This window comes from Propithecus coquereli, unplaced genomic scaffold, assembly GCF_000956105.1.
Source record: "Propithecus coquereli isolate 6110/MARCELLA unplaced genomic scaffold, Pcoq_1.0 Scaffold738, whole genome shotgun sequence".
Lineage (NCBI taxonomy): Eukaryota > Metazoa > Chordata > Mammalia > Primates > Indriidae > Propithecus > Propithecus coquereli.
Window position 1 is genome coordinate 53524 of NW_012153485.1, and position 25180 is coordinate 78703.

The 25180-nt window shown below is 64.4% G+C and overlaps 1 protein-coding gene across 3 annotated transcripts; it reads right to left on the minus strand.

The window, feature by feature from the left end:
- Window positions 1-279: 279 nt before the first annotated feature.
- Window positions 280-25132, minus strand: GAS6 (growth arrest-specific 6). Of its 3 annotated transcripts, none has more exons than XM_012661837.1 (14): window positions 24944-25132; window positions 19520-19544; window positions 18079-18141; window positions 12281-12403; window positions 11778-11900; window positions 10363-10485; window positions 9659-9780; window positions 8502-8620; window positions 8119-8308; window positions 6588-6752; window positions 5512-5680; window positions 2530-2705; window positions 1377-1605; window positions 280-683 (listed from the first exon to the last, which is right to left on the minus strand). In XM_012661837.1, the coding sequence occupies exons 4-14, from the start codon at window positions 12336-12338 to the stop codon at window positions 529-531; spliced, it is 1629 nt and encodes a 542-aa protein (XP_012517291.1). In that variant the 5' UTR covers window positions 12339-12403; window positions 18079-18141; window positions 19520-19544; window positions 24944-25132; the 3' UTR covers window positions 280-528. The 3 variants fall into 3 exon arrangements, with proteins under 3 accessions (XP_012517291.1, XP_012517288.1, XP_012517290.1); XM_012661834.1 differs by having other exon boundaries at window positions 8502-8594; window positions 24944-25115; XM_012661836.1 differs by lacking the exons at window positions 11778-11900; window positions 12281-12403; window positions 18079-18141; window positions 19520-19544; window positions 24944-25132 and adding an exon at window positions 10876-11158 and having other exon boundaries at window positions 8502-8594.
- Between the last annotated feature and the right edge of the window lie 48 nt (window positions 25133-25180).

Here is a 25180-nt window from a genome sequence, read left to right on the forward strand (position 1 = left end):
ATGCCGCCTGGCGCAGCCCAGCCTCTGCGCGCCTGTGGCTCTCGCCCGCTGGGGGCCCGGTGGGGCTTGCTGCGCTGATGCCCGAGTGGGGCTGGGCTCTGCTCCGTGCTGAGCAACTCCAGCACAGAGGATGGGTGGGGTCAGGGCGCGGCCAAGGCAGGGGACGACCTTCAGCCGTGGTCCGCTTACCCTGAAAGCTGCTGCGTGCTAAAAACGTGCGAGGAGCAGATGATCCTGAACACAGCGCAAAGTTTTCTGTAAATATTTTATTTTCCACGTTTACAGTCAGAAGCATTTGGTAATAAAAATAATAGAGCCTTATGTTCTTTGAGTCTGCCCTGCCGCGCTGCCTCCCGCGCCGGGCGGGCTCTCTCGGGACCCCGCAGCGAGTGCGGGCTGCAGACCCCGTCCCACTATTTACAGGTATTTACAGGCAGAGGCAGGTCCCGGGGGAGTCGAGCCCCCTTCTCCCTTCTGGTCTTTGGCAGAAGGGCATGAGGAGTCCTGGTTGCAGAGTGTCGCGCAGGCCTAGGGCGTGCTGGGCGCGGCTGGAGGGCAGGAGTGGGAGGAGATGTCGCTGTGCTTGTACGCGGCCTCGTCGAGGTCCAGGGGCCTCCCGTTCACCTCCAGTGTCATGCAGCCGCGGTAGAACGCTGTGACTGGCGCCGCGGTCACGGGCACGTCTGGGCCGGTGGGGAGAGACAGATGGAGCTTAGTGGTTGCCGCCCGGGTTCCCGCAGGGCGCCATTCCCTCCCGTCTGCGGACCCTCCCGCAGACGGGCAGCGCCAGCCCCAGGGGCACAGAGCTTCGACCAAATGTCGTCTCCTTCCTGGCCCAGGAGTCGTCCCACTGCAGGGCTTCCCCGCTCTGACCCTCTTCAAAGCTCTGTTTGCTAAAACTGGGCGGAGCTCGAGTCTGGCAGCTGGGACAGACCCTGCTGTTCACGGCAACGACCTGTGCTGAGCTGGGCACGAAGGGGGCGTCTGCGAGCGCCTGGCTCCATCTACCCGTCAGTACCACCTCGTGGCTCCTGGCCATGGGTGAGGACGTTCTTAATTAGACACGGGTCCCACCCCGGGTTTGCATGAGCCGGCAGGACAAGCTGGACATCCTTGCTGGACGCGGGAGGGGCTGGCGGTTCCTCCGTTAACTGCCCACAGCTCCTGCCTGGCCCTCCACTGGGCTGATGGGCTGGGAGGGACACGGGAAGGTGGTGGCTGGCTTGGGCCACTAAACTGACGCCATCCACACCAAGGCCTCACCGTGGCCCGACGACCTCCCTCCTGAAACAACCCCCCCACACGACGGAAACCCCGCCCTGTCCAGGATGGACTGGAGAGGGTGACCCCATGGTGCTCTCAGCCGCGGGCCCTACCTGGCAGACCCCCGGCAAAGGTGAGCACCGGGCCCTGCAGGTGCCGTCCGAGCGTGTCCAGCCTCTCCCGCAGCTGCGTGGCGCTGGCCTCACTCCAGCCCCGGGTGCCGTCCACCTCCAGCGCGGCCGCCCCCTCCTGCAGGGACACGGAGACCACGTGCTCCTGTCCGTCACACGCCTTGATCTCTACCAGGGCCAGAGCCATGCTCTCCACCGCCAGGACCACCAGCTGCAGGGACACCAAGGCATGGTCAGGGTGTGCATGGGGCGCTGGGTGGAGCCCCGGTTCTGCGCTCGCCACCTGCGGGCGACCCGCCTGCCTGCCTGCCTCAGTTTCTGCCTAAAGCGAGGGGCTGGCTGGGAGGTGCTTGCAGAGTGGATGCAGCCAGGGTCAGGGAGGGTCAGACACGTGCCAGGCATCAGACCAGGCACTGCCTGAATCGGCATAACCGGAGGGTGGCTGTGCCCGCGACGGGCCAGGACACAGGCCTGGAGGAAGCCGGCGGGTGGCCCGGCAGTGTGGCTCAAGGCACCATGGCCTGGCTGCCTAGCTGCCCACCGCGCACACAGGGTACCTGCCGCTGCCATTTCCAGATGCTGGGATTGGGTCTGGAGGCGACAGGTGTGGGGCCTCCTCGGGGTCCAGCCAGGTGACCAGGGGGCTCCCACCCTCGGGGCAAGTGTACAGGGGACCTGATCCCTGGCCAGACCTGTGTTTCCTCCTTTGGCCGGAGGGGAGAGAGCAGAGCCGGCACCTGACTCTGACCTGAAATGCTCCCAGTGGGTGTGGGGCAGTGGCACGGTGGGGCCAGCGCCGCCTGGGGACAGATGCCGTTGGCGGCAGCGGGTGTCGGCAGAGCCGAGTTTTCCAGGAAACTGGAAGCTGAATTTGCTAGTGACGTCGTCTGACAGCAGGAGCAGATTGCTCTAAACCGCTGCGCTGCCCGCCGTGCGGGGAACCCACACCTGAGCGCCCACTGTGGCCCGCAGGCGGCTGGTGTCAGACGACCGTGACTCGGAGGCGGACTGCGCCAAGCTCGCCTGCTCGAACCTCTGGCCAGGGCTTTGCAGGCTGGGATAGACCCCGGGGGGCAGAGTCGGGTGGGCGGGGGGTGCAGCCCACACAGGCCTCCGGGCGCAGGGGCCGCCGTACCTGTTTCTTGAGCTTCTTCGAGGAGTGGTAGTCGACCAGGGCCACGGACAAGGGCACGGCGCGGTGGTCGGGCGCCCAGAGCGCGAGCAGCACCCCGGTGTCTGTGGCGGGGCGAATCCGAGCCAGGACTTTTATTTCCCAGGTGGTTTCCGTCCCGACGTCCAGGGAGGTCCGCACTGCGATGAAAGCCGCGCATTACAAGGTGGTGCAAGAGGCAGGAAGGCGGCGTGAGCAGCGGCGCTGGCCAGGCTGGGGGAGGCGAAGCTGCGCTGACTCGGCGCTGAGCTCTCAAGACCCCCCAGCTGCGTCTGTGTCGGGGCAGTGACGGGGACTTGTGCATTCGGCTCAGATCCCGCCCACGGCACGAAGGCTCGGGGTCGTCAGAGGATGGCAGCCTCCCCGCTGGCCACGCCAGCACCCCCTTCCAAATGCCCCTTTGGGGGATGGCCGGGCCACACCGCCGCCCACTGGGGCCTCGCTGACCTCCTCCCGCTGCCGCAGGAGCGGAGGCAGCTCCTCCTGCAAAGCCGCCACCTCCCCGGGCCTCAGGCAGCAGCGCGGGTTGGAGACTTAAATCGCAGTGGGAGGCTGTGCCGTGTACACCGCATGCAACTCTGCACTCCGAGCTGCGAGGTTTCACTGTTCCGGTGCCTCAGTGGAGGGCTTGTCACGCACACGCTGTGTGCGCCTGTGTCACATACGTGTCTCATACATAGTGTGTCGGAATGAAGCATATATGTGACACCCGTGTCTCTCGCAGATGGCCCCACGGGGGTGTTTGGTACAAAGGGCCAACTCTGGTTCTCCCGGGGCAGATGCCGCCCACGCCTGGCTCTGCACTCGAACCCCCGCCGACTAAGAAGCCAGAGGACGGTCTCCACGGCCTGGGTGTTGAGTGCTTTTATGTCACCGGGAAGTTCCCAGGCCTACAGCAAGAGTGTTTGGGCAAAGTGACACTGAATTGGTATGTGCACAGATCTGTGCAGACACCCCCCGCTGGAGGCCGGGTTCGGGTCAGGGCGGACCTGTGCTCTGTCCCCACCACCGTGAGCTCCTGAAACCCAGTCACACAGCGCCCATCCCTCGCTGGTGTCTGTGATGGGCAGTTCTCAGTAACTGAGGCACGCGGATTTGGAAAAGTAACACAAATACAGCCTTCTCTCCCTGCAAACTTTCCTTCCTCGTGAAGAAGAGGCGCGAGACCTTTTAACCCCACGTGCCCCGGCAGGTGTCCAGGCACACGCTGCCGGCCCAAAGGCACCAGCCCAGCTCTCCTGGGACGTCTTCCCTGGCACAGAGCAGAGACCTCCACGCAGAGGCTGCTCTGACGTTGGACGGGGGCCGCGCCCCTCCTGGTTGCTGCGGTGTGAGTCAGTCCAGCACTTTAGCTTCCCGATGAGTCTTGTGAAATGGATGTTAATGGCTTAGTGAGACTCATTAAAATGCATAGGAGCTTGGGCGCCCCATTCAGAGCTGAATTCCACGTGGCCTCTGCTGTCTCAGACCTCGCAGATCAGAACGACAGCAGCGTGGTGGGCAGACCACGAGAGACACGGTCACCAGACGCCGTGGGTGTGGTGTCTGTGTGACTTGGGAAGTGCTCACGTCGTTAAGTGGTTAGAAGTGAGCACGTCGTGTTACATTATCGCATGTTAAACGTGGCAATGACGTGCTGGATTTGTGCGTGTAAAGACTGGAACAGCGCGTGCAACACACAGGTGCTGCAACGAAAGGTGAATGGTTCTCTTCTCACAGAACCTTTCCTGACTGTCGTGGTTTCGATGGTTACGGGCAGGTGGTGAGCCGAGGTCGGCCTCAGGCAGAGGAGCAGGTCCCGTCCCTTGACCGGGAGGGCCCTCCTTGAACATGGGGGTCCTGCAGGGCGCCCAAGGTCCGGAGCCTGGGGCCTGACAGAGCAGGTGCTGCCTGCGCCCTGGCACGGCCAGGGGAGAGTGGGGCAGAGCGGGACGGGGCTGCCCCAGTGGTAGCCGCAGGGTGGGAGTGGGGGACACAGCAGGGACACAGCCCCGGGGAGGGGGGACACAGCAGGGACACGGCCCTGGGGAGGGGGACCCGCAAGGTGGGAGTGGGGGACACAGCAGGGACATGGCCCCGGGGAGGGGGACCCGCACCTGAGGAGGCCGGTGCGTTAGCTCATCCCGTGTAAGTTCTGAGTGCTGCTCACTTATCAGCATCTCAGGAGTGTTTTTACTGTGAATTTCCGCCAGTCTGGCAATAAGCACAGAGAGAGGGTTGTGCTGTGCCTCTGGGCCCAACATTTGCCGCCTCCTGCCACAGCTGTCCCCAGCTGCCCGCCCGCCCGCGGCCGTCATGCTGGCAGATGGGGGTGGGGTCCACGCCCCCTCGATCCAGCCCTTGGCACCCCCAGGGCCCTCCGGGCACATGGGCTGCGGGCATCCTGGACAGACCATGGCCCTGCCCCGGGCGCACCCTGCCCCCGCCCTGCTCCCGGTGCCCTGAGCTGCAGCTGCGTGGGCTGTCCTTTCGAGCACCTGGGCCCTCGCCACTGCTCAGATCCACTCCCGAGGCCCCTGTCCTCCTCCCACTCCTCTCATGTTCTAGTCCGAACTCCCTGGCGTCCCTGGGGCAGCCACACCGCCGTCTCTACTGCGTCCTCTTTTATTCCTCAGTGAGTCACGGCGACTGCCGCGTCCACTCCGCCACTGAGGGCCTCGCGCACACGGACAAGCCCAAGTTGCGCCATCTCAAAACTTCCTGTAGAGGATCCTCCTGGACCATCCCCTCCCGCCCAGCCCCTGGCACCAGGGCTGGGCACCTGGCTCTGCACGTCCCTGTCGTTTCTTCAAAACCCAGGGAGACCAGGAGGGCCACCCTGAGCGCCCGTGGCGGGCCCCAGCCTGTCGCCAACCCTGCCCCGAGGTGGGAAGCAGCGGGCGTGGCGGCCTGCTCGTTTTAGCGTAAATGTGGCTGAAAGTACAACGCGGCCCCTGCGGGACTCACCGTAGTCCAGGCTGTAGAAGGCAAACCCGTTCCCGGGGTAGAAGGACCCCCTCTCTGTCACCGAGAAGCACTGCATCCTGGCGTTCGCCCGCACCGTCTCCTGGATGGCGGAGTCCTCCCCGTTCAGCCAGTTCCAGCTCCGCATGCAGCCGTCCAGGCGCGGGTTTATCTGGGGAGACAGAAACCACGGCGGCCTCTGGGAGCCACGCCCCACGCGCGGGGCCACACGGCCAGCGGGGTCTGCGGCAAAATGGGTAAATCGCGTTTGTGGTGGTGGTTTCACAAAAGGGCTCTGCACTTGACAGAGTGACTTGGAACACCCGTTTCCACACGGGGTTCTGGCGCTGTGTGCTCCGGAAGTGAAGCTAGCTTTCAAATCTCTCCAAAGAAAAGGATGGAGAACATGTGAATCCAAGATCAAACAACACGAGCTGTGTACCCAAGACCGCAACGGGATTACTTGATGTCCAGCACGACTGTGAACAAAGCGGGTGGCCTCGGCCTTGCCCTGCGGTCGAGGCGGTGTGAGCGTGCGGGGGCTGGGGCCAGGGGCGTCCGGACAGCCTCCTGCGGCCCTGGGGCTCCGGGCCGACACCACGGCCTTCCGCACCCAGAGGCGCACGCCTTTCCCTACGTGGGTGGAAACCACACTCCCTACACCACGGATTCTGGCGAGGACGGCAGCGGGGGAAGTAGAGACTCCCCGGCGCGGCGCGAAGGCGTGTGGTGCGGGGAGGGGGAGGCAGGACCCGCACCGACCTCCCGAGCACTGTGGAAACCACGGCAGGGTCAACAGTCCGACACGTTTTTGGGAACATCCAGAAAGTTGATTTTCTGTTTTTTGGTGGAAGAATAGTAATTTCACTGTCTTATCTGTACTGCAATATGACATTTTTATCAGCAGTTTAGACAAAAACTTAAGTGAGTCTCATAAGAAGAGAAGGTGAGGTTAACGACGCAGCCGCCCTGCTGTCTGCCACGCTCTAGGAGTTTGCCGTCCCCGGTCCTGGGCCACACTCAGCCCACGGGAAACCGCGACATCCCCGCGCCAGCGCCGGGGACGGGGTGGGACTTACAGGCTGTACCAGGTCCTTCTCCTTGAAGGGAATGCCGCCCACGGTGAGGTTCAGGTGGTACAGGCCTCTGTCCCGCTGAAACAAGTCCCCGGCCACCGCGATCTTCATGACGGCGTCCTTGTTCACCTTCACCACCACGTCTCGCTCCAGCTCCTCCACGGAGATCTGAGAAAGACGGAGCTGTGAGGACAGGTGGGAGCCCACGTGGGAGCCCACATTTGAAGGGGCAGCCCACCTGGGGGGCCAGGCTCGTCCCACCTGGGCCAGGAGGGTCCCGACCTCGGGGGGGGGGGGCAGGCTCGTCCCACCTGGGCCAGGAGGGACTTGAATGAACCAACCAAGTCGTTCAGAACTTTCCAAGTAGAAACTTTGGAGTCTGCCACTACATGGTCGATACATGTTCCTAAACTCCAGAAGAATATCTGATTCCTCTTGAAGTGGAAACCGTGTCACCTGCTTGTACCCGAAGTGATCAGAAGAACGTGGTGTGTCTGGTGACTGGGGCAGGGGCCTCACCCGTGGCCGCCCACATCCTCTGGGAGGACCTGTGTGGGGCGGGCGGCCGCCGTGAGCTGCGTGGCAGGACCACGTGGTCCCCGCGCAGTGTGTGCGGCGCATGTCCTGCGTCCCTGGGACCGTGTCCTCCTCGTTGCTGTTTTATCTGTGGCTTTGCTGAGAACGTCTCTCCCAGTGCTCGGAGAGGCCTGGTCCTTGGAGCGGTGAGGGAAGGAGCGGGACGTCACTGTCAGGGTGGAAGCACCAGCAGCGTCCGCAGTGTCTCATTCGCGGAGACCAGGGCGAATCTTTCCATTTTATCTTGGCTTCCGAAGGACAGACTGCTCTTCTGTGGTTCTTCCAATGCTTATTCCAAACGCCCCGTCTGGTCTGGGGCCCCAGGCGTTGCCAGTGGAAGCCTGTTCTGTTCTGTTGCCGACGGTCTGGCTCCGCGGTAGAGCTGGGGACAGACCTCCGCTGCCCACGTGCAGGCCTGACCGGGACGCCCTCGGGCTGCCCACACGGGCTGGGTCCAGGCGGCTGGACGTCGCTGGGAAGAGCAGCCCCAGCCTGCGCTCACCTGGATGTTCCGCAGGAACCATGGGAGCCGGGACGGCTGTGTCCACGCTGTCCTTCACAGAAAGGCAGGCGCGCGGCGCCCAGTCAGGCCACGGCCAGGAGCCGCGTGCAGATGGCGGCTGTGGTCCAGGCTCTACAGGCGCTGCAGCCGGACCACCCTGTGGCGGGCGTCCCGGGCTGCCCCAGCGTCTCCCCCGCCCCGGTGACAAGCAGAACTGTCCCCAGACACAGCCACGTGTCCCCTGGAACTGAGAACTAGGGTCTGGCTCGAGGCCCTTCCCTGCGGGATCTTCACTTAGATGCGGCGTGACATCACGAGAGGCCCTGGGCTCCACACCGTCCCCCAGAGGGTCCCTGGTCCCCGTCACGTGCGTACAGCATGGCGCCCAGAGTCGCCCCCCCAGCTGTCCAGCAGGCCAGTAGGAGACCCTGGGCCGGGCGCAGGGTTCACACTCACCGTCTGCCACGTGCCGTGGTTGATGACGGGCCCACTGCTGGTGACGCGGCCCACACCATTGTAGCGCAGCTGCAGCTCCAGCCGGCCGGCCCGCAGGGCCAGGACGATCCAGGTGCTGTCCTGGCGGCCTCCGGCAAAGAAGAGCACCCCCTCGGGGTCAAAGGTCCGGAAGTCGAACTCAGCCACGAGTCTGGGCACACGAGGGGCGTCAGGGTCTGCACAGCAGAGCCCGGCCCCGCCCCAGCCGGTCACTTGAGGGCTCAGGCCCCGCCCTGCCTGGGACGGCCCCCAACGCAAGGCCGGGGCACCTGCTGGGCCCAGGACCCGTGAACCCACATGGCGGCCACTTGGCTTACTTTGTTGTTGTGCGTGAAGGGTCTCACCTGGTGGGCTGCAGCCGCTTGAAGCGCAATCTGATCACGGGGGTCCCGCTGAACATCCGGCCCAGGTACAAGGACTTCACGCTCTTGGCCACACTGAAGGGCACACAGGGCAAGATGTCCTGGGGATGGGAGGGGCCGCGTCAGCCGGACGCCCCTCCGCTCGCCCTCTCCCCGCTCTCTGTAGCACCAGGCCCCGTCCTCCCGCATCCCAGGGAGTGTGGTGCCCACCTTGTGCTCCCAAAGTCCCTGAGACTGTCACCGCCCAGCCCGCGGGGACCCAGGTGAGAGGGGTTTGCTCGTTAGGGTCAGAATCCCACCGGGCTGCTCCAGGGCACTCACTGCTTCCTTCCCTACTAATGTGCATTTTGCCCTCGCGTTCTAAACCATGAGATGTTCCAAGCAAACGCATAGGAAAGCATGGAGAGCCGTGACAAGCTATTGCGCACTATCACGAAGCAAGTAGCACGCGGAGGCCTTGCGACCCCCTGCTCTGGGCTGCGTCTTCTCCACGCCGCCGAGGGAGGCCGAGCCAGGGCCGGCGCGAGGACCCTGGAGGGCCGTGTGGCTGCTCTGCCCGCCCGGGCCAGCCGGGGTGAGTTGGCGCGGCACAGAGGGAGGCCATGCAGCCGCCCGAGGACAGCGTGCCACACGGGCAAGCGTCTCGTGAGCTGGCCGGCTATCCCGCACCTCTTGAGCCCAGACCAGGCGGCCGCCACGTCCGGGGTCCGCGATCCTGAGAGGCTGTCACCGTGGCTACTTTGTCTGAGGAGCCCTTTGTTTTGTTTTTTAATAAGCGCTCACCATGATCCCCTCCCAGGCAAAGGGCCCCAGGGAAAGGGAAGCTAAGAGCTGGCACAGGCTGGAGTGTCCCCACATGTCCCCCACGCAGGCAGCGCCGAGTCCCCCAGGTGCGGCCGGTTGGGCCGCGCAGGCAGCCTGGCAGAGGCCAGGGACCGTGCACCGGGTGTGTGGCCAGGCTGGCCAGCGCGGCGGGAGTTGCTATGGAGATGCACAAACACAGCCAAACATGTGTCTCACAGCAGACGGTCTGCACCTCGGGCCTGGCCGCGCGGCTGACCCCCCAGCCTCTCCGCAAGCCCTGTCAGCGTGTAGGGTCACAGGCAACGAGTAGCGAGTGGGGCCCCTGGGCCACCCACCTCACAGGTGTCCATGTCTGGGGACAGCTTGAGGCCGCCGCGCCCGTCGCAGTGGCAGCTGTAGCTCCCCGGGGAGTTGACACAGGCCTGTTCGCAGCGGCCCTGCAGACACTCGTCCACATCTGCTGGGCAAAGGGATGGGCGGTGAGCAGGGCAGTGAGCAGGGCAGTGAGCAGGGCGACGCCCCCGTGCCCTCCCATCCACGTGATTGCAGCGTTGGCCTCTGATCACATGTGATCACGCCGCGTAGACACACGGAGATCTAAAGAGCGAGCTTGGGCGTCGCGTCTCCCCCGCCAGGCAGCTGAGCTCACAGCCCCTTGCCCCCCGCCCTGCTGACCTCTGTGTCTGTGTGGCCCAGGACAGGCATGTGGTCTGTGCATGTGGGTTCACACGCGTGCACCTGTACGTGCTCCCATGTGTGCATGTGTACGTACATGAGTGCACTGCTATACGTGTGTATGTGTGCACTGCGTGATGCATGTGCGTGTGTGAGCGTGTGGACCGTGTGTGGGCACGTGTGTGGGCCCAGCGGTAGAAGAGGCTGCTACCTGGTTGGTGCGTGTGTGGCTCAGTTTCAGGGACAGAATCTCTCTCCCGAGCTGCCCGCCTCCCCCCACCCTCGTCTGTCCTAGGCCCGCCCGCGGTGGGTCGCCAGGGTGTGTTTCTCGGCCTGGGCACGGAGACGGCTGGGCCGCGGGTACCTCGGCAGGCCTTGTCCTGGGAGCTGTACGCGAAGCCCTCGTCGCACAGGCACGAGTAGGAGCCGGGCAGGTTCGCGCAGCGCGCCTCTCCGCAGGCCCCCGGGTCTGCGCATTCATCTATGTCTGCAAGCAAAACCGGCGGTCAGGAGGCCGCTGTGTGTCACCGCAGGCTGGGACGCTGCGGCGGCTGCCGGGGCTATGGGAGGAGAACGCTGAGGTGCCACCAGGCTTGGCGCCAGCCAGGGCCCTGGGCCCACCTGCCTGGACAGGCAGCTCCGCGTCAGGCGGCAGCACATGCGACGGGGGACGTGGGAGAGAATAGATTTCAGACCGAGAGCGGCTGGAAGGGCACTGCCAGGCTGGTGTGGGGGTGTAACTTACCTGGTGGCTGCAGGAGGTGGAGAAGTAACCAACCGCCCGGGGATGTTTCCCGCTAGGGTCCCACCCCAGGGAGACCCACGGGCTGGCCTCGGTTGGTCAGTTGTGACGCAGCCCCAGACCTGAGCCGCTAACCTGGCAACCCAGCGTCCAGTGCCGAGAGCCCAGGCGGAGGTGAGTTGCACACCTGGGACACGGTGTTCTCCAGGCACAGAGAACCGGACGGGGACGCAGGGGGGAGCAGGTGGGAATCCTCCGCCCCAGGCGGCGGCTGGACACCAGCCTCGTCAGGCGCTCGCTGCGTGCTGGCGCGTGTGGACACTTCCCACCTGTGGGTCCTGCACCTGCCTGCACAGCGGGGGGTCCCTCTCCGGGTCGGGGCAGAGCCGTGGCGGAGGGCTCTGTTCTGCAGGCGGGAGCACCGGCTGCAGGGGAAGCGGGTTAGCGCACGCGCCGAGATGGGAATGGTGGGAACCACTCAGGTGGACACAAGCTGAAGCCGCTTTTTGACAGTGGGGGGCAGAACAGGGACCCCTCCTGCGGGGTTCAGGTTTGCTGTCCCTGCCCGGCACATCCGCGGCTGCTACAGTGCGGCGCTCTGGGTGAGTGGCAGCGGCACGCCGGGCAGGTCCCGATCCGGGGAGGGAGGAGGAAGGTGGGCCCCCGAAGTGGCAAAGCCCAGGGCAGTCCCTGGGACGGACGTGGCAGGCTGCACGTGGTCATGGTGACTTTGCCCCGTTCCAGTCCGGGGGAGCCCAGACTGACCAGAAGCGGGAATGCAGGTGGGGAGGCTTGGCGGGTGTGACTGGGCGGGACCCGCCTGGGGAGGTCCAGGCTCCCCACAGCCTCCGGGGGCTGGAAGGGGCCCCAAAGCCAGCGGTTCAGCCTCACTGGCTGGACTGACCCCAGTTCTCGCCCTCGGGTCCTGGTGAATCATTCCTGGCGGGAGCCCCGGCTCCATCTGCGGCATGCCCGGGCTTGTGCTGTCTCTGCAGGACGCCCCAACCGACCCTTCCAGAAACAGGAACTGGCCTTACCCTGGCAGGTCCTGCCGTCTGCGGAGAGTGCGAAGCCGCTGTAGCAGGCGCAGTGGAAGCTGCCCGGCTGGTTTTGGCAGACCTGGCTGCAGCCGCCATTCTCTTGGCTGCACTCGTTGACATCTGCAAACAAGGACAGGCTGCAGGGGTGGTGGGGGAGGGGTGTGGGCGTTGGGGGAGGGGCGCGGGTGCCCTGGCGGTGGGGGAGGCGGCAACAGGCGGGAGGCAGAACGAATCCCTTGGGATGGGCCAGCCTGAGGGCACAGCCTGGTCCCGGACTGTGCTGCTATTCCGCCCCCAGCCCCCAACCGCAGTCTTTGCTCACGCCTGAGCCTGCGCTAGCTCGGGAGGTCAGAGGTGAAATCACCGCCCTCTCCTGGCATTCCGCTCCTGCCACCTGCCCGCCCCTCCAGGTCTCCCAGGGAGCCCCCACCCGCCCACCTGGGGGCACAGTGGGGCCGCGGGGGCCCTTCCCACCGCAGGGCAGCGGTGGCGGCCCCTACCTTTGTCACAGAGCCGGCCCCCCCAGCCGGCGTTGCACAGGCAGAAGAAGTTGCCCATGAGGTCCTGGCAGACTTGGGCGCCCTCCTTATCGCAGGGGTTTGGAGTGCACTGGTCGGGCAGGCCTGAGTCGGAGGACACAGAGGAGCCGCCTGAGCTGCGCCCGAGCCTCCCCCGCTGCTGGGAGCGGGCCCGGGGCCCCCGGCACTGGCCTAGGCCGGTCGAGTCCCACCTCTGGGCAGGAGCTAGGCCCTGGGCCCGGTTCCGGGAAAACCCAGTCAGCTGGGAGGAAGCAGCTGGGCCTCGACCTCAGCCGGGCGGGGAGGGGCCGAGGGGCCTCCCAGGGAGCTGACTCCAGGGCTCCCAGGCAGACATGGAACATTCCACCTTCCCGCCGAGCCTAAACACGCTCTCTGCGTGCACACGCTGAGCATGTGGGTGGCGGGCGCCTGCAAAGACAGGGAGGGACCAGGCCCCAGGCCCAGGCTGCGCTGGCGGGAAGGGTCCACCTCTGGTCGACGCCCAGCCCCGCCGGTGTGTCCTGCCTCCCGCTCGCGACGCAGCCGCCTGGGCCCAGCAGAGCCGAGCACTCGGACACGGCTGCCGCCTGCCTGGTTCCAGCCTCTGTTTCGGGGCCTATGGCCACAGAAACGTTCCGACGCAGCTCCTTTCTGAGGAGCTTCTCGCAGACACGGCTGCAGTTTCCGTGACACGGAGCTGGCGCACGCCGCAGAGCAGGCGGGGAGCCCCCTGTGTGTGCAGTTACGCAACCCTGGGGCTCTCGGGTTGGCAGAGGGAACTGTGACTACACCCGGAGCTCAAAGAGTCCTTTCACGGGGCAGCTGGCCGGGCAGGAGAGCGGGCTGGGCACAGGCAGGACGGGGGCCGCGCCAGATGCCTCTCCACGCTCTGCTCCTGGGGAACCCTGCAGGGTTCGCAGCCGAGCGTCGTGGGGGCCAACACGCAGCCATTTGGGACCTTTCTGGAAGGCTCTGAAAAACCCGGTGCTGGCGGCCCTCAGGGAGGTGCAGACGCAGCCATGTTGGCCGAGGAGTCAGAGACTCTCAGCAAGCAGGACTGTCTCCCGGCCGCAGCTGCTTCGTCAGATGCGGCGTGCAGGCTGACTTTGCGCCGCGGGCCACTGTCCGTTTGCGAGGAAGGGCCCAGCCTTCCGCAGATCTGTTTCCGCCTTTGTTCCTCTGCAGTCTGTGGTCTGTCTTCCTCTCTCGAGGGAACTGTTCTGCTTGGCAATGCCGCACGTCTCCGAGTCATTCCTTTTCCCACTTCCTTCTCCTACAAGGGTGAGTTTGTCTTGTCCAGGGCGGCTCCTTTGTTAGAGGCAGGACCTGGGCTGACCCCAGACAGCCCACGTGAGCTCGCCCGTTCCCGAGGGTGTCACCGCGCTGAGACCCAGGACGAGACCGCAGTCCTCCCGTGGGCTTTGTTTTTGGGTGAGGGTGACGGGCACACGCTCCCTGCTTCCCCGCTGTCAGAACACCCCAGGCCCTGGCAATTAGCAGGGCAGCCTCTGACCTCTGCCCCAGCCCGGACCAGCCCTGGACGCAGTTGAGGCCACCACGCTTAACACCGTCCTGACACGGGCTGGTTCTTCTCATGGGACCGTCCAGAACCTCTGAGCCAGGAAGGAAGAAACAGCCCCAGAGTGCTAAGTGACCAGCCCACAGTGTGAAAATTGCTGTAACTGTTTCACTGTTAGGAGAAAACAAACTTGCTTTAAGTGTGTTTTCCCCGGGGAGGGGAAGGCGGCAAGTCCATGGCCTGGACGGGCTCTTCCACTCCGCGAACTGCCGCACATCCAGCCTCCCTCTGTCCCGCCCACCCCGCGCAATCTGAAGTCACCCGCTGATTCCACGAGAGTGTAACGTGGGCCGTGGCCGGGGACAAGCCCGGCCAGGCCGGCAGGGCTGTGGGCGCCAGGCTGGCACTGCTGAGGAGCTGGAGGTGCTCCAGGCTGCGCCAGGTGGGCGCTCTCGCCAGTGGGTCTCCTCGCTCTCCGGGACGACGGTCGGGCCAGTGGCCGATCTGCTCTCAGTGGTCAGCCCACGGACGCCCGCCAGAGCCGCCACCTCTGCCCTCCATGGCGCAGGGCGCGCCTGCTCCGGCAGGAGGTGACCAGTTCTGAGTTCACAGCTGTTACTCTGTCAGCTGGCGCTGGGTCACGGTGGGGCCTGTCGCCCGGGCAGATCGGGGCTGACCAGGCTCCTCAGGCAACCTGCGTGATGTTCCAGCTCCCTTCTGAGCTTGTCCCACAGTGCGCCGCGCAGTTTGCCTGTTTTGCACAAATCAGAGCCCACAAAACACTGGATGTGGGTGGAGCGCCTGGCTCTCGTCTGGGACCCTCGCTTGGCTGTTTCTGGCAGGTCAGCAGGGACGGGTCTGTCGGCCGGAGTCACGGCAAAGGAGGTCAGGACCAGAGATTCTGCGGCACATTGGCTGCCGTGCGCCTCATCCTGCCGCAGCCCTCGCTGGGCCGTACCTGGGGCACCACTGTCCAGCCAGCACTCAAGGCTGGGAGGTGCGTCGGCCACAAGGAGAGAGACGGAGCTGCGTCTGCCTCCCCATCCCCGCCTCAGCCCCGGGGTAGCCGTGGGCCGGACCCTCGGGGAGGGAGGTCTAGGGGATGGGTGCACTTCCACCTGGAGCGTTCGCTTAAAGACCCAGCGTTATCTCAGAAGCGTAACCTGTGACCCGACGCGGAGGGCTGGCTGACTTGGTCTTGAGTTTGCCGGAACGCCCAGCCCCTCCGTCACAGCCTCTGTGCCCGGGGCTGGAGGCCCGGCCGACTGCCTGGGGCAGGACTGTCCCAAGATTCCCACACTCCTGGAGCCAGCCACGGTGCTGTCCCCAGAGAACGCCGCTCACCACCGATTTTAGCCACTTCTCTGTGGGAAACTCGTCTCTAGGACAAGAGGAAGCCGTCAAGTGGCGGACACCCAGCCGGGGCCCCGCAGACTTCTGTGGAACTAGGGGACACATTCAGGAAAAGCGCGTGATGACAAAACCTCGCCAGGCCCCACGGGGCACGCCCGGCAGAGGGCATGGGGCCGCGTGGCCGCCGTGGCGGGGCAGAGTGTCGGGGCAGCTGTGGTTGCAGGTAAAGTGTGAGCCTCACGCCCACGGCCGACAGGCCTTTCCGGGGCGAGGACAAGCGGGACCAGGACCGCACGCGCCAGGCCGGCGCTGGGCCTTGTTCTGCCAGGGAGAAGGGGCGAGGGGGACGCTTCCTCTGGGGGAGGACCCTGTGGGGCACTGCGCCCCCTGCCTGGACCGCGGCCCGCAACGACCTTCCCGGGATGCCCAGGGCCAGGGGCCAGGGGCCCTGAGCACCAGACGCCACCACCGCCCCATGCGGGCAGGACGAGTGCCTCCGGCTGCAGAGAAGCTGGAACTGCCGGTGGGAAGGCAGGAAATGGAGACCGAGGCTCTTCCTGGGCACCGAGAGGACAGAGTCCTGGCCTGGCCCCACCGCCCAGCACGTGCACTGCCCTCGGGGTGTGGCCCCCACACGGGACCCCTGGGGTCCGTGCCCGCCTGGGACTCAATCTGGAGTCTCTGAGGCTCCTGCTTTAATCTTAGCAATGACAGATACTGTCACTTCTGAACAAGGAACTCGAGCTGTGACAAGTGCCCACAAATCCCAGATGAGAGTGTTTCACAAAGGAACCGACAGCCCAGATGCGAAGCTGCCTCGACCGCATCCGAGCTCAGGCCTGGCGCCTGCCCCTGCGCAGGACGTGGTGTCGCGCCGGCCTCCCTGCCGACTGCAGGACCTCACAGCACCTCCCTGGCCGCAGGTGTGAGTTGTGGGCAAACGCTGGGGAGACATGGCGCTTCTCTCTGCGGCGGGCAGGGGGCAGCAGCAGGAGACTCCTCCTCCAACCAGCGCGCGAAGCCAGCCCCTGCAGGACGAGGTCTCCACTCCCACGAGAACGCACGCTGCGACTGAACGTCTTTCGGGACTCTGATGCCCGAAATGACCCGACGAACCGAAACAGTGAGTAACTCTGCGAGACGAATGGCGCAGAAATAGCAGGTGGGGTCGGCGACCTGCACAGACGCCGCAGGTCAGGGAGCCCACGAGCCTGTGCGCGGCAGCAGCAGAACAGCCAGGAACAGGCCGAGCGCGGGCAGCGTGATGAAGAGCAGTGCGCCTGCGCGTCCCAGCCGGGCGGGGCCGGAACGAGGGCTGCTGGGCCCCGCTGCGCTGCTCGTAGCAGAGGACGCCACGGGCCACACGCCGGAACACAGACAGCTGCTGCATGATCTCGCAACAAGACATGTGAAACCAGGAACAAAAACGAGCTAACACGCGTGAGCGCGTAATTAAGAAAGAAGCCACTGGTTTAGCAAATTCACAACAGAAAACCGCTAAAAAGTGACAATAAGAAGAAACTGAAATTGCCGCCATGCTCCCAGGCCTGTGTGGACCCCACAGAGGTCACCGGCTGACCCCTGGGGAGGCTCGGCCAGGAGGGGAGGCTGGTCTGGCTACCTCGACGCCGGGGCCGAGGCCTCAACGGCGGCACCAGCAGGCCCTGCCCAGTGGCTCCGGGGACAACAGGTGCGGGACGCGGCCTTCTGCGGCCTGCCGGGCTCCAGCGCCAAGCCCAGGAGGAGACTCCGGCACCCCCAGGGCCTCACCTTCCCTCATCTGTGGAACGGGCACAGCAGAAATACTCCCACAGCACGGGGCCCGGCAGGCGCTGCGGCTCTCGGCTGTGGAGCGCAGACACGGGCCCCGCTGAGCGCCTGTCGTCAGAGAGCCGGGCCTGCGTGACTCCGAAGGGCGCAGACAGGGCGCCCCGGGGCTGTCTGGGTCCCTGCCGTGCGGGGCGCCATCTGTGTGGACGTTCGCAAGCGCACAGGACACCCAGAAATGCCAACCCCGTGTAGTCGCTTAAATGTGACACCACCAATGAAGACTCGGGACGGGCCGAGAAAAAGTTTTGCTGCCTTTAGTACGAGCGGCTGATTTGCAAACTCCTACAAATTGAGAAAAACGGGCAAAGAACGTGAACACAGTTCATGGGAAAAGGAATACACGGTTCTCAGGCACAGGCAGCTCGGCCTCACGCGTTAGTAAGAAAAGCAAACTGGCAGAACTGGTGTCACTTTGCACCTGTTTGTTGGAAGACGATCGAAAAGTTAAAAGGACCCTTAGTTGGGCAGAAGTCGGGAAGCGCAGCCGCTGGCCTCGTGGGGGCGAATGGCGAAGGCAGCTCCGGGCAAAACGAAAGGTGAGCGCAGGTCTGACTCTGCGCTTGTCCCACCTCTCTGCCGGGCGCAGGAGGTGCCGGCGGCAGCATCGCCCTGGTTTTGTTTGTAACGACAGAGGTGGGCAGTGACCTGGATGTCTGCCAACGCTGCGGGCCAAACAGGCCGTCACGCCACACCTGCCCTGACCCAGCTCCGGGACAGACGGCCACAAAGCCAGGCGCAGACCCTGCTCGCGGCGCTGCCTCGGTGTGAGGACAGACGCCGCCTCACGTGCACTCAGGTCTGGGTTCACGGAGCACTCGGAGCTGGGAACCGCGGTGGCCTCTAAGTAAAGGACACAGAGCAGGGATGTGCCCTGGGAAATGTTTAAGTTTTGTTCCATGTGCATTTTTTGTTTGTTTTTAGAAAAACAAAATTTACTTGCTAAAAAAGAGAGTTTAGTGAAAAGGGAGTGGGCTGCAGGGAGGTGCTGAAGGTAACAGAAAGGTCTGGGACCCTGCAAACCACATGCCCAGCGTCGCCCAGCACAGTGCCCCGGGGAGGACAGAGGAAACAGACTCACTCTGGACGCAGGCCGCGAAGTCCGGGCTTCTGGAGTATGGAGACCCATGCTTGCCGATGCACTCTGCAAGACAGACAGCGAGAGTCTTGCTCGCTTGGGGACAGCGGGACGCAGAACTGCAGCCTCGCGGACCCTGGAAAGGCACGTTATTCCCTCTTCCTGGGGCGCCACGGCCTCCAGCAACAGCGCGGTCTGGCTCTCGTTCATGCAAAGCACACTAACACTGCGAGCGACCGCGCCGCCAGTCGACGGCACCCTGCACCCCGACGACCGCGCGTGCACACCCGGCCTGCGCCTGCCCTGCCGCTGCACGGAGACCCACCGAGACACTCGGCGGGTTTCTCACAGCAGCCAGAGAGCTGAACTTCACGTTCAGTCGACCCCCGCTGGGAAACGTGTCCTCACTTTGGAAGTCCCTCCCCGCGCCCTGCCACGCTGGGCACAGCGGGACGCGGATGCTCCGCAGGAAGCCCAGGGAGGGAGGCGCGGCGTTTGGACGCAGCACCCAGGGATGGCCCGGAACTGGGCACTGAGCAGCGGGGGTTGGGCCGTGTCTGGACGTAGAGCACGGCTGCTCACACACGGAGGACACGGTGCTGGCGACAGAGCATGTCTGGAGCGTGGACTCCGGGATAACCGGCACCTTCTGCCCCACATCCCAAACTGGCACGTCCAGGGCCGGGCAAGTGCCTGGGACTTCAGGGCCAACCACGGGCCCAGTCTGTCTGTCACCAGATGTGGACCCAGAGCAGGTACCTCTCCGAGGGCATAAGGCCAATAAATTTACAAAATGCACTTTACAAAATTGAAAAGGAAGACCCAGGAACACCCTTCCCTCCTTTTAAGCGATTTGCCTCCAAAGAACTTTAAAACAGCGCTAATCGTATACGTGGTTCTCCAAGGATAATCGGCCCCTCTCAGGAGCCGTGAGGTCAAAGCGATGCCCCGACAGGGCTGGGCGTCACGAGTTTGTGCCGTCACCCCTCCCACGTGCGGTGACCCCGCTGCTCTGACGGCCGCAGGTGCGCCTGCGTTGCTATTCCTCAAGCAGGAGCATGTTCGGTGTCCACAGACTTAACCAATCATATGCTAAATGTCCACACGAACACCTCTGTGGGCCTCGGTGGGTTCAGCAGTGCTGGGTCCTGCGAAGAGGAGGTTTGGGACCCCCACACCGTCCCCTTCCAGACAAGAGCGGATCTGAGCTAATGCAGGTCTGCGAACAGCGGCTTCGGGTGAGGCTCCGCAAACATGGCGTGAAATTACGGTACGGAGTAAACAAGGAGACCGTGTTCCGACCTGCGTGCCCCGGCCAGCTCTGCGCCGTGGGGCTGAGCGATCTTCTCTCCAGGAGCAACTCGGGAACGGGGTTCTCCGACACGGAACATGCACCCCAGCTGAGCCTCCGCGACAACTATGTGACGTGGAGGTTGACACTTACCCAAGTATCGCGGGTAGAAATAGTCCTGTGGGGAAAGAAAGAGGAAGGGTGAGGGTTTGCGCAGTTCAGGGCTCCCCCAGCACCGGCAGCTGCTCAGCGGGTCCACGTGTCATCTCCGCGCTCACTGCGCAGCAGGCGAGCAGGTGAGGCCCGGCCGCGGGGGGCCTGGCTGCCGCGAAGCAGGGTTGTCTGCAGCTGCTCAGAACGTGCCACCCACAGCGTCTCGGGAAAGCATGAGGAACGCGCCTCATGGGGGCCCTCACAGCCCGGAGCCCTTTGTTAGCACGTGGGCACGGGCTCGTGTGGATGGTATTTGTGGAAGCAGACTGGTGTGGGGGGGTGTGGGGGCAGACATACGGGTCTCTGCGTCCTGGGGCACAGGCAGAGGCCCCCACGTGCAGAGTGGGCTCTAGCGCCAGCACCGCCCTGCTCCGCGCTGCCCTGCTCCACGCTGCCCGAGGGGCCGGTGGGAGCTTCTGCAGGGCCCTGCCGCGGACAGTCCCCACACTCGAGGGCCATCGTCTCCTGTTTATGGCTGATCCCATAGCAGTGTGGCCCGAAACACTCCCTAACTGGAACCACGAGGCCATGATCGTGGCAGAAACAGCACCACAGCCACGGGACGCCGGGTGTCTGCTGCACGGCGGTGCATCCCGGCGTTTCACATACCACGTGATCCTCACGGCCACCACGACCCCGTTATCATGAACGAGGAAGCCGAGGTCATGAAGCCAGCTTGGCAGCTCAGGATTAGCGATTCGCAGTGAAGTCACCCGCTGGAACAGCCGCCGCAGCCCACGGGCATTCCGGACATTCACACCAAACCCTCCAACAGCACCGTGCCCCGTGCTGCAGGAACATCCCAGTTTTACCGCAGAGAAGCGAGGAGAGGACGAGGCCTGAAGAAGCGCAGTGCCGGTCAGTGGTGCCGGGCAGAGTGGTGACCCGGAGTGTCTGGTGACTGAGAGACCCTCGCTTAGAACCTCCGGGAGTGAGCCGCGCGCCTGCTCCCTGAAAGGGCCCTTGTTCCCGAGTGACAAAGGGAGACGTTCACGGTTTCCAGAACGTCTTACTTAGTTTCCCACGGACGCCGAGCTCGCTGGGTCGGGCGAGGAGCTGTCGCAGGGCCTGGCACTTCGCTGTCACTCAGGGAACACGCTGCAAGTGCCTGGCACCAAGTGCTGCAGAGCCCAGGGTGGCAGCAAAGGCCTACCCAGGTGCAGGCACAGGGACCACTGAGAGCCGGGACGCGGCCCCAGGTCTGGCCCAGCCTGCCCGGCCCGTCAGGGAGAGGACAGCTGGTTTGGCAACAACCCAGTGGTCCTTGTTCGCAGTGACTGGTGTCCCCAAGGCCCCCAGTGGCCAGATCCCCAGAGAGGCTGGGCCAGGAGGCAGGCTGTGCTCTGGGAGGGGCCCCACTGCCTGGGGACCTTGTCTCACTTTTTAGTGACACTGACGCTCTGACCCCTAAGTCACAGGAGAAAAGTGTGTGTGAGCACGTGTGTTTCCGTGTGTACATGCGTGTGTCCTGTGAGTGCATGTGTGACTGCACGTGTGTGTGCACGTGTGTGTACATGCACACGTGTCAGGGTGCCTGTGGGTCAATGTCTGCAGGTACATGTGTCTGTGTGAGTGCACATGGGTGTATGTTCACATGTGTGTACATGCGTGTGGGTCAATGTCTGCAGGTATGTGTCTGTGGGTGTGTGTGCAGGTGTGTGTGTCAGGGTGCCTGTGGGTCAATGTCTGCAGGTACATGGGTCTGTGTGTGTGTGCACGTGGTGTGTGCACATGTGTGTACATGTGTGTGGGTCAATGCCTGAAGGTTATGTGTCTGTGTGGATGTGTGTGCAGGTGTGCGTGCATGTATGTGTGCATGCACATGTATCAGGGTGCGTGTGGGCCGATGCCTGCAGATACGTGTCTGTGGATGTGTGTGCAGGTGTGTGTGCACGTGTGTACATGCATGTGTGTGGGTCAATGCCTGAAAGTACATGTGTGTGTGAATGTGTGCAGGTGTGTGTGCACGTGGATGTGTGCATGCTCGTGTGTCAGGGTGTGTGGGCCAGTCTCTGCGTGTGTATGTGTAGGTACATGCGTGTCTGAATGTGTGTGCAGGTGTGTGCATGTGTGTGTGAGGCAGGGTGGGGTAAGGGGCTGCCCAGGAGGTCTCAGCCTGGAGGGTCCCTTCCCTCCTCCTGGGACTCCCTAGGGCTCATGCCAAGTAGCTGTGCCGAGGGGGACTTGGGGACTTCTGCCTCTCCAGGGTGCCCTTTCCAAGCTGTCCCCAAATATCACAGGCTCAGGGAGAAGGTCCTCGGGGGCAGGCGCAGACCAAGATGGGGCCAGTGGACTGCGGGCCTTTGAGACTGACCACACCCCAAAACCCCACGCAGAGAGCTCATCCCCACTCGCAGGGTGGGGCCACCGCATCTGGGAGAGCTGGGGGGGCAGGAGAGTGGGAGAGACATGGCTGGGACAGGCGTGGCCCTGCTGACCCTCCCGGGAGAGCTCCCGGAGAACGCTACGTGCCCTACCGTGAGGACTGACTGGATCTCAAGGCGGCAAGGCGGTGGGGCCAGCCTGCAATGCAGATTTTCTTATTGCATACAGGCCGGGGTCAAAGTGCAGGGGCAGCAGGTTTGGGCTGGAAAAAGTCCCTGGTCCAGAATCCTTTCCGGAAGCAAAGGGTGATTACTGAGGTGGCATCAGGTGCTGCAGTGAAGAGGAGACTGTGGAGAGGGGCTGGGGACATGGGCAGAGGTGACCGCAGCGCTGCCCAGACCGGGAACTCAGCCAGAGGAACGGCCAGGAAGGGAGAATAACAACATGAAAAGGAAAACAAGATAAGGACAGGAGGGCTGGGCTGGCACGGAGCACAGCAGCGAGATTAGGGCAGGCCCGGCCTGCAGGAATGCGGTGGGAGGTGCCGCCCCTCCCAGCAGCGCCAGCTCTAGCGGGCAGTGCTACAAGGGCGGGGTCTGGGAAGGGTGTTGTGCTCTGGAGGTGCAGGGCTTCCCCGGCCCCAGCTGGGTGCAGCAGCAAACGCCTCACTCCCCCCAGGGCCCGGGGAGGGCAGGCAGCATGGCCTTCCCCTGGGAGGGGCAGGTGGCTCACTGGGCCCAGCAAGACACCCACAGACGGAAGCTGCCGGCGCCCAGCATCCTGCGTCGGTCCAGGGCAGGAAGGGCGGTGGGATCAGTCCCTGAAGGCGGCCCTGCCTGGCCAGCCGAGCGCATTCCCTGCAACCCGCTGGGGAGTCTGGCAGGTGGTCCAGGGGACGCACATCAGGACCCCAGGCCCAGGGAGGCAGGGACGGTCCCACAGCAGGACTGGTGGCTTCTCAAGCTGAGGTCATGCCTTGTCCTGGACCGCTCCACCAGCCTCCCTGACCCAATGTAAGACGAGTGGTATTTCAAGGCAAGGAAAGCTTTCGAGGGGAGGACTCCCTGGTAACTCCTAGCACTGCCTCTGTCGGAGCCGATACCTGGCACGAGCTCCCCAGCAGGGGTCCTGGGCCCCAGGCCGTGGTGGGCGCCGCAGAGCAGGACCCTGAGTGGCGCACACCTGGGCTGCTGGAGCACTGGGAGCAGAGCCAGCCGCCCAGCCCCGCCCAGCCAGGCTCTTCCCAGCATTCCAGCTGCCGGGAACAGGGAGGGAGAGCCGCCAGCAGCAGGATCCAGCGAACCGCGAGCTGTGCCCGAAGGTGCAAGGGCTCGCGTGCAGCCGCCCGGCCGCTGCCAGGGAGGTGGGGCTGGGTCCGGTGGGATGGCCGGAAGATAAAGGGAAGATGTCCACACTGCTACTGGGGCAGGGGGTGGGAAGGAGGGCGGAATTCTGGAATGTTACAGATGGCTCTGATGTTAAAAGCGGTCCCCAGACAGGAGGGCGACCTCCCGGCATCAAGGCTCGGTGACCGCGCCCAGGAGGGAAGCACGCTGAAATGACAGCGGTGGTATGGCAGTCCTGGGGTCCTGGGCACTTTTTTGTTTTTCTTGTCTTCATCGACAGCTTTGTGAAGTTATAATTAAAACAAAAAAACAAAGTTATTGAGGGCGCTGGCTCAGCCCCTCTGGGGGTGCCGGCAGGGGCTCCTGGGCTGGGAGGGCCTGTTGCCCTGACTCTTGTCACCAGCAAGCCCCACCCCACGCTCTCTGTGCCTGCAGAACATTCCGGGTGAGCCTGGGACTGGAGGGCATGCACCTTGCACCAGCCACATGGGCAACCCCATGGCCAGGCAGGGACCTGGGGTGACCGGTGCCCACTAGCCCCACGGCCAGGACCTGGAGAGACCTCTGCAACAAGACGGCACGGAGGCCGAGGGAGCTGGGAGACGCCGCAGAGGAGGGTCCAGGCTGCGGGCAGCTGCCGGACACACAGCCCCATCCCGCCTCCCTGGCTCAGCCACTGCAGCCACCGCCTCTGGCCAAGAGAGCTGCACCCGGCCCTTCGATAGCGCACAGCTTGTTTCAGAAAAGCTCGTCTGAAAGGGACCGTCCAGTCGACCATTAGCATAAAAGGCAAAACAAAGGCCTGCAGGGGACACCCGGCGCCACTCTCTTATTGCGGAGACGCTCATTTCATCCCCAAGAACGCTTTAACAGAAAAACTTCCGCAGAGCCAAAAACCGAGCCACGGAATCACCCTGACTTTGCAGCATGAAGTGCAACGCACGTCCACACCGTCACTGTCACGGGTTTCCAAAGTCACAGCTCGCGGCAGGCCTGCAGGTCGCAGCCACGCACGTCCTCATGCACCACCCTCTGCCCTCCCAGGACGCGCTGTCAGCTCCTGGCTGCCCCCCTTCTCCAAGGACACTGCTAGCAGGAACGTGCCCTGGGCCAGCACTGTGGGCGCCTCCGGCCGCCGCTGCTTCCCAGGCCACCCACGCTGGCTCCCAGCACCCTGCAGGGGTGCCGGCCCCCTGCTTGCACCCCCTCCCCATATAGGATCTGTGCACCATTCCTGTAATCGTATTTTTGGACCTGCTGCGGCAAGCAGTTCCAGCCCTCAGATCTTTCGATTCCTCTTTCAGGAAAACCCTCCGCCCCCTTGGAGAAGAGGGAGCAGCAGCCCTGGGATCCGGACCTCGGTCCCGTGGGTTTTTAACCATTGTGTTTCCTTTACACTTTGAGAGTGGACTCCCGGCTGGCGCTGACGCGGAGCACCCCCAAAGCAGCCGTCTCCACCCGACCCGCCTCCCCTGCGGTCACGAGGGGTGGGGCTCAAACGGTGCGGCGCGGAGGGGCCCAGAGTGGGCCGGGCTCGCGTGAGCGACCGGGACCGCGACCGTCTCTGTGCAGAAGAATCTGGGGCGTGACTCTCACGGGACCCCGGGAAGGGAGGTCGCGGTGCCGCGGAAGCCCCGGGTCCCCGCAGTGCGCGCAGGGGCCTGGCTCCCCAGACGCCCCCGGCCCCGCTCACCGTCTCGGGGTCGTTCTCGAACACCTCCCGGGCCTCCTCCTTGCTGCACAGCTCCTCCACGCACTCGCGCTCCAGGTGCCCCTGCTTGGCCTCCTCGAAGAGCTGGTAGGCGCGACGCTGCCTGGGCCCCAGGAACTGCGCCGCCTCCCGCGCCCGCAGCAGCACGGCTGCGAGAGAGGCGCGGCGGCCGTCAACCTGCGCCCCGGCCCCGCGCGCCCCCGCCGCGCGCCCCCGACC